General features: G+C 39.5%; 1 protein-coding gene across 1 annotated transcript in view; it reads right to left on the bottom strand.

The window, feature by feature from the left end:
• slmapa (sarcolemma associated protein a) overlaps window positions 1–11,695 on the bottom strand; it is a 49,941-nt gene that overhangs the window by 30,965 nt on the left and 7,281 nt on the right. The window contains exons 2-4 of the mRNA XM_035661795.1: window positions 10,117–10,264; window positions 8,737–8,809; window positions 274–310 (exon numbers count right to left, since the gene is read on the bottom strand). Coding sequence (XP_035517688.1) covers window positions 274–310; window positions 8,737–8,809; window positions 10,117–10,264 — 258 coding nt within the window. The remainder of the gene's footprint in view (window positions 1–273; window positions 311–8,736; window positions 8,810–10,116; window positions 10,265–11,695) is intronic.

Here is an 11,695-nt window from a genome sequence, read left to right as displayed (position 1 = left end):
TGTGTGTGTGTGTGTGTCTCTGCAATCACTACTTATGTGTGTAAAACTACCCAACACAAGCTCAGCCCAGTCACTGAGGAGCATGCATAGATGTAAATCTGAAACAGAGATCAACAACTTGAACACGGGACAGAACGCACACACACAGACACACACANNAATAAAGACCACAGTAGGAGCAGCGTGTGACTGTAGGTGTGGTTCATTACTCACACACACACACACACAAACACTCACTCTCACACACACACACACACACACTTCTGCTCTTACCTTGTCTACAGGTAGTGGTAACGGAGTCTGGATGACACTGAAAGAGGAGAAGAAAAGAGAAAACAGTTTGTCACCATGGAAACAGCAGGGAGGAAAAGACACATGGAGTAACCACGGCGACAGAAGAAGAAGAAATGGTTCTTGAAGGTCTCGTTTTTCACCTCCTCGTTAAACAAAAAACTAATCTCAATATGTCGTAGTTGCTGAGGGGAGACACAACATCTTAACTTCCTCTGCTCCACGTCGCCTCGAGGACATTTAAATATCAATACAGACTTCCATGGATTCAGATAATTCTCTTCCATGAATATATTGATTTTCTCCTTGTACAGATTTACTCAAAAATACTGATACACACACACACACACACACACACACACATTTGAGAGGACCTACTTAACAGTTAAACTACAGCTTCACAGACAACCCTCAAGTTCAATAAACACCTGTAACATTACGAGCTTCACCCAACTGTTAGTTGTTTTTGCTGTTTTGTCCACCCCTCCGTGTAAATTCAAGAAGAAAAGCTGTACTGAATGCACACAGAGCAACAACTAGTCATCTGGTCCAGTATGAAAGTGGGATGTAAAACCTTGCAGCCACCAGTGCACAAACACTGAGAAAGGACTTTACAGTGAGGAGACATCTGTGAGAAGGAGCAGATTTTTAAGGATTTTAATGTGGAAATTAGAGCTGCACAATTAATCGAAACATTACCGAAATTAAAATATGCAAATCGCAGAAGCACTATGCAAATTGTGAGAGCTGCAATGTTTTGATACAGGTAAAAAAAGGTGACAGCACAGCATTATAATGGAGTCCTGTAGTGCTGTAGAGACGCCTTGGCCTACCAATCTTGTTCTCCAGATTTAAGAAAACATGTTACAGACCCCAAAAATCTCACATCACCATAATCTTTTTTTTTTTTTTAATGAAACAAATGTGTGATGCAACAATTATAATTCCCACACTAGTCGTGAATCTTATGTCAAAATAACCGCAATATGAGGTTTTTACCATAATGTGTAGCCCTAGTGCAGATTATATTTAAAACATCAGACACACATTACTGTTCCAAGCAGACAATTTGTCTGTGTCTTGAAACTCGTACAGAGCATCCTGAGGCCAGGCTTCTAATGCACAATGTCAGCTTTACAACTCATACAACTTTTTCCTTCAGATAGCTCGGTCAGTCACAACAATGCCCCAATAATGTACCATCAATCAGAGCCCAAGAGTACATTTAAAGCACTCTACATACAATCTGTGACTGACAATATTCCACATACAAAGTCCAATCAATCGATTCACTCACAAACTCAAGTGTGAGGTGCTAATTGAACCCTGTAATCCTTAACCTACAGATTTATTGTTACTCATAACATTTATTTTAAACAGCTAACTTTATTTCCAATAGGTGTAATTGTGAGTATAAGAAGCAAAAAACTCAAGTTTACAAGAAGAAAATCAGATACACCACAGGCCAGGTGTTTTATATGCCTTGTGTATTAATAAGGTCCAGGTATCAATCAAATGAACACTGATAAGAGTTATGACTGTAGCTGCATAGATGGAGATTTAAAAACAAAGAAAATCAGATCTAATGCGTCAGAGCAAATCACAAACAACTACAAAAAGATTACAATCTGTGTGAGTTTTTTTGTCCATAAAGCACTCAAACAACAGCAGACATGAGTCACACTGTGGGGAAAACTGGCCACCTTCAGTTTCAGCCCTGCATGAACTTGATCTCTGTGGATATATTTACCCAAAGTACAGTATCTTACAGCAACACAAGGTCAGACAGGTTTGTTTTAGTGGGGGTGAAGATAATGCAGAATTCCCCTGGAAACAGTCAGTTCAGGAATGAAGGTAAACTAAGACTCTGGGAGAAATATAACTCTGTTAATGAGTAACTACCAACCAGCACACTGCAAGAGCCTGGACAGCAACTATGAGGAAATAACACAACCTTCTCTCAGTTAATTTAAATTTAATACTGCAGACATTCATATTCAAATACTTGAAATAATTCTGTACTGACTATATTTATAATACACTACTTTGATTTCATGCTGTCTACCATTTAATTACATTCATGTATCTTTTGCAAGGCTACAGGGGGGCTGCAGTTTATCCCAGTCAACAATGGGCGAGAGGTGGGGTCACCAGTCTATCACCGGGCTGACAAATACACAATTCAACCTCACATTCAGATTTAGTCCAGAGCACCCGGAGCAAACACAGACACATAAAGACATGGCTAGAGCATGAACACAGAAAACACTGTGTATTAATATTATCAGAATGTTTTATCATCTGCATCAGGAGCAAGTTGCACCAGCTGTCTGTAGCTCAACATTACCCTATTTACATTATGACTGCTAAGTTGAGATTCATTCTTATTTATTCACTTTAGTTTGCAGCACACGTAGATATTAGTTACTAAATATTTATGCCACACAACTTCCTGAACCAAGGGACAAAATTAGCTTGCTTATATATATCCTGTTTGGTAAAAGAAGTAATATATTGTTGACATATCTGACCTGAATGTTGGCTCAAAATGCTGTTTAATAACAGTATAATATAAATAATATACTGGTATAGTATAGTTATAGTTATAGTCAATAACCTTCATTAACCAACATCAAAGATTTTAACAAGACATGCCAAAAAGAACACACTGGTAATATATATAATTTTGCAAAATATAATGCCAATATTATTAGACTAAACTACCAAATAAGACTGCTAGTTCTGAAACACCTTTTTCTCCATGTATACAGAAAGATACAAAAAAAAGTCATGCCCACAATTAAAAAAAGATTGTCAATGCATTTAAATAGCCTGCTTTCTTTGTTCCGTCACAACTTTATTTTTGGAAGTTATGTTTCCGATTTAGACGTTGCTAAGGTCTTTACTCACTAAGACATTCCTTTAGTTTTAATGATGCAACCAGATTTAGTAAATCACCAGTTTGAGTGTAGCTGGTAGTTACTAAATACTAAAACTGATGGATTTACAAATAGCCGTAGCAACCCGATCCAGGTTATAATCTCATATAATGTTTCTACTCTAGGAACAGAACAATAGAGACCAATAAAGATACAAACCAACAGAACAGAGTTTAAATCTACTCCACTAAAGGTTAAGTCAAACAAAAGAAAACAGCTGCTAATACTGAAACCCTGGCAGTTGTTATTAATCTGTAAAGGCAGAGATGTAGGCAGAAAATAAAGGGATGAGGTGGGAAGAGTGCTTTTATTAGTGATTACCAGAAGGACTTTTATACTTTAAGCACCAACAGTGCAGGTTCTCTGCAGGGATCAGGGTTTCTGCTGCTGCTGTTCTCCTTCAGTGTGACAAACTGCTTCCACAGAGAAACATCATCCATCACAGTAAACACCAGAGACTTTCTGTGATTTTAATGTGCTGAGTTAAGTGTTTTCATATCAGAGCTGCATTACAATGAGCTCTGCTGCCTGTTGATCACCTGACACTCAGGAAGAACTGCAAGTGTCCTCCAGGAATCCTCGTCTTACAAAAACGTCACTGTCTCAAACGGGACAAGATTTATTTATAATCTCTTTTATGTAATCTCTCTCTGTGAGCTGTGACATCAGATCATTTCAGTAGAATTTATTAAATAAATGTTACAAAAATCACAATTACATTCAATATACGTTGTAAAAGGGTTACTAGAATGAAACTAGGTGTACTTTTGATAAAACACACAGGATAAAAAATGTGTTTGTCACTTCTCAACTTTCGTGAACTTAGACTGTTTAGTAGATGTGCGTCTTGTTTTTCCAGGGCCCATTAAAATAGATACATTGTACGATGCTATACAGCAATTAAACTTTTTTCTAGCACATTTTTTCCAAGTCTTCTGACTGCCACGGACACTTGTGGCCACTGAAAAGGTACTCTTGTCCTTTATAAGTCCATCTTACTGTGTGGTTTCAATAATTTGTTTTTGCTACATTCATTCAGTCACAGCGGTCTGTCACGCTTTAATCTTTCATCCCCAGGGCAATCACTGTGCATAATGTTGTTTTATTTATCATCATAGCCAGCAGCTGTTCTGTCACTCAAACAGCATCATCGCAGCAGGAGGCCCCCTGTTCATAATTTCATTTCATTTATTTATTTATTTTTGCCAGTTCATGAATCAAATAGCCCTTTTGCCACAGTAGGGATCTGACAAGCTGTACGCAGGGGCTTCATATAACCTGAAGTGATTGCTAGGTTTTTACTTGTGTTTCAAATCTATTTCACAAACAGGAATGTTTCAGATAGAGGTCATTCAATAAGGCAACAGCGGTAGCCATGCTGGTAGCATTGCTCTAGGAATAAGGGACAATGTGGTCTTTTTGTCATTCAGTCGGTTAACCACTTTGATCCAGACTGAAATATCTCAACAAGTGTTGAATGGATTTCCATGAGACTGTACACAGACATTCATGATTCCCAGACAATGTTTCCTGATGATTTTGGGAGATGTTCCTCAAGTGGATTGCCATTCATGTTCCCATCAGAATGAAATGTAATCATTTTGGTGATGCTCTCGATTCATGACCAAATACCTGCAACACTAATCACATTAGACAGAGACTGTAGACTCTACGGAGGTTTAAGTTATGTGCCGTTTGATAGGTGACAGAAGCAAACAACTGTGAGACTGACAACAATGAAAAACATGTTGTGGCATCCTAGCGGGTCTAAGATCCTAACCATATCGTCCCCTGTTCTAGTCTTGCCCATGATGCATAGAGGCTCAAACTTCAGGGTGTCATGAAAACTGAACTCAAACCTCCACAGCTGGTGTCCACAGCAGGATCTGTCTACATGAAACAAATCACTCATTTTCAGTCATCATTTAACACTGACTGCAAAGACCAAACCAGCACTGCTTCAAAATAACACATTTTAAATAGATGGAAAAAGTCTAACATGACCTAAATTCACAGCTCTTCAACTATGGCTCACAAGTACATCAAGTCTGCCTACACACACACACACACACAAAGTGCAGCCGGTCCACAGGAATCAGTCATCCACATCAGATTTAGCTGAGTGTGTTTTGCATGTGGTCCAGCAGAGACTGATGATGGAAAACACTTGCAGTAGTTTCCATATGTGCCGTGCTCAGATATTTCTACCACTGAACAGGTTTTACAATCACAGCAAAACTCTGACCTGTCGTGGAGGACTCGTGAAGCGGTCTTGGAGAACATTTTGTTATTTGATGGTTTTGTTTCATGTGAATTATCTCTCTGAGTTTGGCATTAATATACAAATATCGAAAATATGACGTAAATATAACGACGTGAACAGTAAGGGAACCCTTTTGAAAAGCTTTTTTAACTATTATTATTATTATTATTATTATCATTATTATCATCATCTTTCACATGTCTACCCAATTCAAATGTTTGACTTTAGCATATTTGCTTTTGATATTACCTCTCATTATGGATGTGAACACATTTGCTTCTTTATAATTGGACATTGTTTGAAGACACTGATAAAGATATTGTTGGGAAAACTGAAGAAATATTTTTTTTTTGTCCAGCAAATAGTTCAAAAACCAAACAATGGAAGACACAATCACCTTGGGTTCTGGTAAATTGTGAAGGGCACTTTTCACCTATTTCTGGACTGCTTTAGACTAAACAAATAAGAGACTCATAAAAACAACTAACAGATAATGAAACCGATTATGAAAATAATCGTTAGTGCAGCTCAGTCTACACCAAAACATATGAACACTAGTCTCAAAGAATTTCAAACAACGCCTGACCCTGATCCTCGGGGACACTTGAACCAGTCTAGGAGGATCTCTCTACTTGGAACAGATTTGCACAGAAAAACAGTCCTGTTTATAAAGCAACAACTACTGTATATACAAAAACAACAAAAGAGTAAAGGATGCTTTCCACACAGCTGCTACTTCAGGTTTGATCTCTCATGTTTTTGCCTGCAGACAGCATGAACAACAAACCCAACAGTCATCTGAACATACCACAAGAAACCAGGTCTGTATCGTATCTTCTAGAGCAAATATCAAGCACTTCAGCCTTCCACTATATTTTATGACAGGACATAGATCCCTCGCTGCCCTTATAACAGATACAATCAACAGTTCAAACCTCGCACTGTGCTGTAACACAAATCTTCATTAAATTAGTATTTAGCCATGAAGCTCCATGAACAATCAGCAGCAAGCCCTCGCCTGATCAGGACCATCTGAAGGTAAAAACCCTGACAACAGAGACGTTACCTGTCAGGTCTCCTTCCTGTGTGCGTCAGCCACATATGTGAGGACAAAGTTCACTGCTCGGCCTCTATCTCAGCCTGACTCAGCTACTCCTGTGAGAAAATGGATTCTTCCTTGTTACTTCATTTTTTTTCTCCTAGTTTCAGGTCAAGCAGCTGATTCTTCTTTTTTCCACAGCGTGAGCGAAATCATCCCATAACACAAACTTTCTTTCTTTCTACTCTTTGCTCCTCCCTTCCTCCGAGCAAAACAGATGATTTTCTTCCTTTAACTTGTGCAAGTAGCTGTAGCTCCACCCCTCCTGGCACTCATTGTGAGGGAATAAACTCCTCTCAGCAGGAGCTATAGCTCTTCACTTTATGGTATGTGGGAGGATAAAGGTGTGCTGGATAACCAACCTGCCATTGCATGAGAGGGGCGGAGATATTATTCTAAGGCTCATTAATCTACAAGCCAACATTCAAAAGCTCCACTCACCTGGAAGAGAGCAATGGTCCTGAAAATGAAACATACTCTTGATCATGAGTGTGTGTGACAGTGTGGCTGGTTTAAGGAAAACTGATAAGGGAAACAGAGGGAAACTATTGTCATAAACCAAACAGTGACAGGAGATAAACAATGGTGGCTAAACCTGAAACAGGTCTGGATTCATTATCAGAGTCATATTTTTACCTGCATGCTTCCTTTACAGAAACAGGAACTGTGAGACATTAAATAAAGCACAGTAAGAGCTCAAATTTACAACTTGCTCTAACTTGTGAATTGAATACTGTTCTTCTCACCTCATTCATAGCAATAACGTGAATGAATAACAGTCAGTCAGACGGAGGTAGAAAGCTGCTGCAGCACGTTTCTCTGGCCACACCCCAATCAGTGACGTCACAGCAGGTGTTTTGTATTAGACATAAAACACAATAATATGGGTTTTTAAAATAAATCTAATGAAGGTGCCTGCAGGGAGCTGAGACTGCAGATATTTAAAGGACACTGCTGCCACATGCTTTAGTGCTCTGAAGTTTAAAAAAATGCAAATGCAAAAGAAAAGGTAAATTAATCTTTTGTGTTTTTGGGTTCACACCCACAGTTATAATGAAAGATAACATTTAATCAAGTTTGCTCACACACAGAGGGCCAATGCACAAAGTTGTATCTGGCAGACCTCCAGACAGCTAATGCTAACGCCAGGAAGCAGAAACATTCTTCAGCTATTAATAAATCTGTCTGATTTAGCTTCATATCTCTCTCTCTCTCTCTCTCTCCAGCTGCACTTTATAGAGACAGAGCTGCATAGAGATGGTTCTGAAATATGCAAGCGGTCATAGGAAGTCAACTCATCGTTTGCCAACACAGACAGCAGGGAGCAGAACAGACCCAGAAGTCTTTATTTCAGCAAGGTCAGGATGCTCGTCTGTGTTTTCCAGACTGAAAGCTGGACAGCAGGTCAGCAGATGGCACTGCCCACCATGGCACCATGCCCCGGCATCACACACACACACACACACACACACAGATTCCACATGGTATCTACAGTAGCCAGTTACAAACTGAGACACACACACACACAGACACAGGTGGGACTCCCAGTACAGTAGGAAGTTCCATGCTGGGTCAGCTGCTCATCTTCCACGGTCCATTTAACTGCACACACACACACTCACACTCACACACACACACACACACACATTTGTAGTAATATAATGTGTGAACAGAATATCCATCATTTTCCAACCCTCAGCATGAACGCATGTAAACATCAAATGACCACTCGTCCAACAGCATCAACAGTTTTCAAATGGTTATCACAAAGATCAAAAACATGAACACACACACGCACGCACACACCATTTCCCTCACAGCTTGTTAACAAAATGGCTGTCCTCATCAACAACTAGACTGACACTAATCACATCACTATTCCAGCAGAAATATTGTGTGTGTGTGTGTGTGTGTGTAAAAGCAACCAGACAGGCAGTACCGCATCCTTTATTTACAGTAACCACAGAACTATTAATACCATCAGAAACTGTTTCAACTGTCCAAATATAATGTTGCATTAACAAGCAGTAACAAATCAAAGATCTTTCATCAAGCCGTCTCCCCGCGGACAAAGTTTGGTTACAATTGGTGAGGGATCAATATGAAAGGTTCATGGATCAGTGTTAACCAATGAAAATGCTTACTCGCTTCGTCGGCGTGCCTCCATCCCATCAGGTAGGAAGAGTTTGATTGTTGACACGATGCAGCCATGAGTGACTGGAAAAACAGACAGACAACCACCATGTTAACAGTTCAGCACTGGTTACCAGCTCTGAGTCAACATCATATTGAGAGAAATTGGGAGTTCTGCAAAAGGTTCTCCATCATCAGTGAGCATGGAGAGCGTAAAGAGTCCTGAACAACACCAGCTGTAAAATAAAAGTTAACTACAGCTTTTTTTAATCATATAACATAATATTTTTATAATTGTATGTACCTGAAAATAAGACCACAGTAGTTTCTCCTACAGGTTTAGAAGGCTGTGGTGTATTCAAATGGTTTCACTCTGCAACTTCACAGCTAGATGCCATGAAATCCTACCTTTAAAACTAGTGCTGACAATAAGACTCTGCTGTACTGTACACACTGTAAAGAATGTTGAAGAGCTGCTCTCTGCACTGATTGTAAGATTATTCCAGTGATTGCTGCAGAATAGAACATATCTTTATTTTCCACTCTGGTGGAAATTTGTCTTCGGCTCCCCAAAACAAGATACAACATCATAGAAAACTGATAAAAAAAACAGACAAAGGAAAACACATGAGCAGTCACTGTTTGTGTGCGCTCCCCCCGCCACGTATACTGGGAAGAAGCTTTTGTCCAAAGAGATTTTTTGCCCACATACACACACACTGGGATCCTGGTTCAGTGTATTGATCCAGGACACTTCGACGTGTGGACCGGATGGATAATATAACTCAAGCATGTTTCAAGAACCTGACAATTGATTTTCATATTGCCAATAGCTGCCTGACTGGATTTGTAGTTGAAGAACAAAAACCTGCCACACTACACATTCATTATGCTCTTCCTGAGAAAATGAGCTACAACTTTTATTTGGTGGCATTTATCTAATGTAATTCTGTGGTTTAGCAGTGTTGTGTTTGGAATTATAGACTGGAGTAACAGCGATGCTCACACATTGACCTGTAATAGAAACCTAATATGAATGAAGTCCAATGCAGGTTGAATGCGCCTTGGGTCTCCAGAATGAAAGAAGTATTAGTGGAGCTGAAAATCTGACCTCAATATCTGCTATGCAAAGCATGTAGTCCATGACCTAAGCAAAATGAGCCCTTAGGTACCCTTGAGGGTTAGTCAAGTGTAATTATTTCAGTTTGTATGTGTGCTTCATCATCTACAAGGCTGGTAGAGGAAGGAAAAAAAGCCTCTCTCTGTTCTACCTCGCTGTAACCATCTTTGTTTTATTCTTTCCATTCGGCGTCTCTCTCAGCATACTGTGAAATAGTGTTATTAATATTCATATATTACTGTGTGGAAATATATTCAGTATATGCACGTACCTTTGCGGGTGTTCTCAGTGACGTCGACGCCAAACTGAATGATGTCGCCGGAGAGAACCTCGCAGGGCGGACTCTCCTCCGAGCCGCGACTCAACCTCTGGCTGTTGATGAACGTCCCATTGCTGCTTTTAGTGTCCTGCAGGTAGAACTGACACACACAAACACAGCAGGTGAGAGCCGCGCGAAGACATCTATGAAGACGACACAATCACTAAAACAACAGAGCAGGCTGTTATAATCAAAATAAAGTAGAATCCATTTTAAACCATTAAGGAGCGTGACAGAAGGGAGAGACGGTAAACACTCCGCTGCAGCTCATAATGAAAGTTCACAATTGTCAATAGTCATTTTCAAACTCTATACATCATGCTAGTGCTTCTGCCATAGGGGCGTAACGCTACACAGAACTGGTGGTTCGGTTCATTCTCGTTTTAGTGTGAGCTCGGGGAGTAATGCATGGGGATTGTTTCTTTTCATTTATTCTGAACAGACAAGCCAGGAGGTATCAAAGACTGACAAAATCCTCTTTCTGGGGACTGAGGAAGTATTCTGCCCTCTGGCAACTTTGGTATAATATTTTTATTATGAGAAAAGAGAATCTTTTTAAAGCATTTCTGTATTACACACTGAACCCTTTACCCAAAAGGCAACAGGTCACAATAGACTTTTCTCTATACTAAAAATAAATCAGTTCCACCTCTGCAACATTCAAACATTCAAAGCACACAAACATGTATGTATTGCACAACGGTGGAACAACACCAACGTGTCATCCTCGTCCGATAAACAAACTTTCTGTGTCTCTTCTAGCGGACCAGGAACCTGAATTAGTCCCGATCAATTAATGTAATGGACGCCGGCGGGTCTTTCAGTTCCAGTGTTTCATTTACATCCACCATAGAGTGACTGCATCACTCAGCTTGATGTGCTAATGTTAGCACATGGTGCCAAAAACGTACGGCTTAAAATGTGTGTGTCTAAAGAGGGAGTAATAATTTACCTTCACCTACATTCAAGGTATCCTGTTATCTGGTTTAACAGTTTGTGCTCTAAGAAGAAAATGTTTCTGAACAGCACTTCATCAGGACAAACAGGCAACAATGCAGACTGACTATCCAGCTCCATGAATATATCCATGGATACACGTCAGATAAAGTGCTTATTTGTATTTGTTGATTCTGTTTTTGTTTTTTTATTTAAATGAGTTCCTCCATTCACAATAAGCTCTTTACTACAGTCCTAACATCATTGCTTTCAGGACTGTGTGACTAGTTATTAATAATTTAATCCTGAGGCTACACTGTAGTTCACAGCTCATAAATATACAATGATAAAGACAATATGACAACACTTCACGTCATTTAAACAAACACTTACACACAGTAACATGGCACAAATCCACGAGGATGACAACAACAACAACCACAACCAACCACAGTAAAACACAAACAGCAAGAACCACTTCAACTCTTTCATTCACATATCGTCCAGAAAACACACACACTGAAAACAAGTCTCACACACACACTGAAAACAAGTCTCACACACACACACAGAAAACATACACATCAGACAAAAT

This window comes from Morone saxatilis, unplaced genomic scaffold, assembly GCF_004916995.1.
Source record: "Morone saxatilis isolate NCDOM2014 unplaced genomic scaffold, NCSU_SB_2.0 Contig18, whole genome shotgun sequence".
NCBI classification, from domain to species: Eukaryota; Metazoa; Chordata; class Actinopteri; family Moronidae; genus Morone; species Morone saxatilis.
The sequence above is the reverse complement of the archived record's forward strand: the minus strand, read 5'-3'. Positions and strand labels throughout refer to the sequence as shown.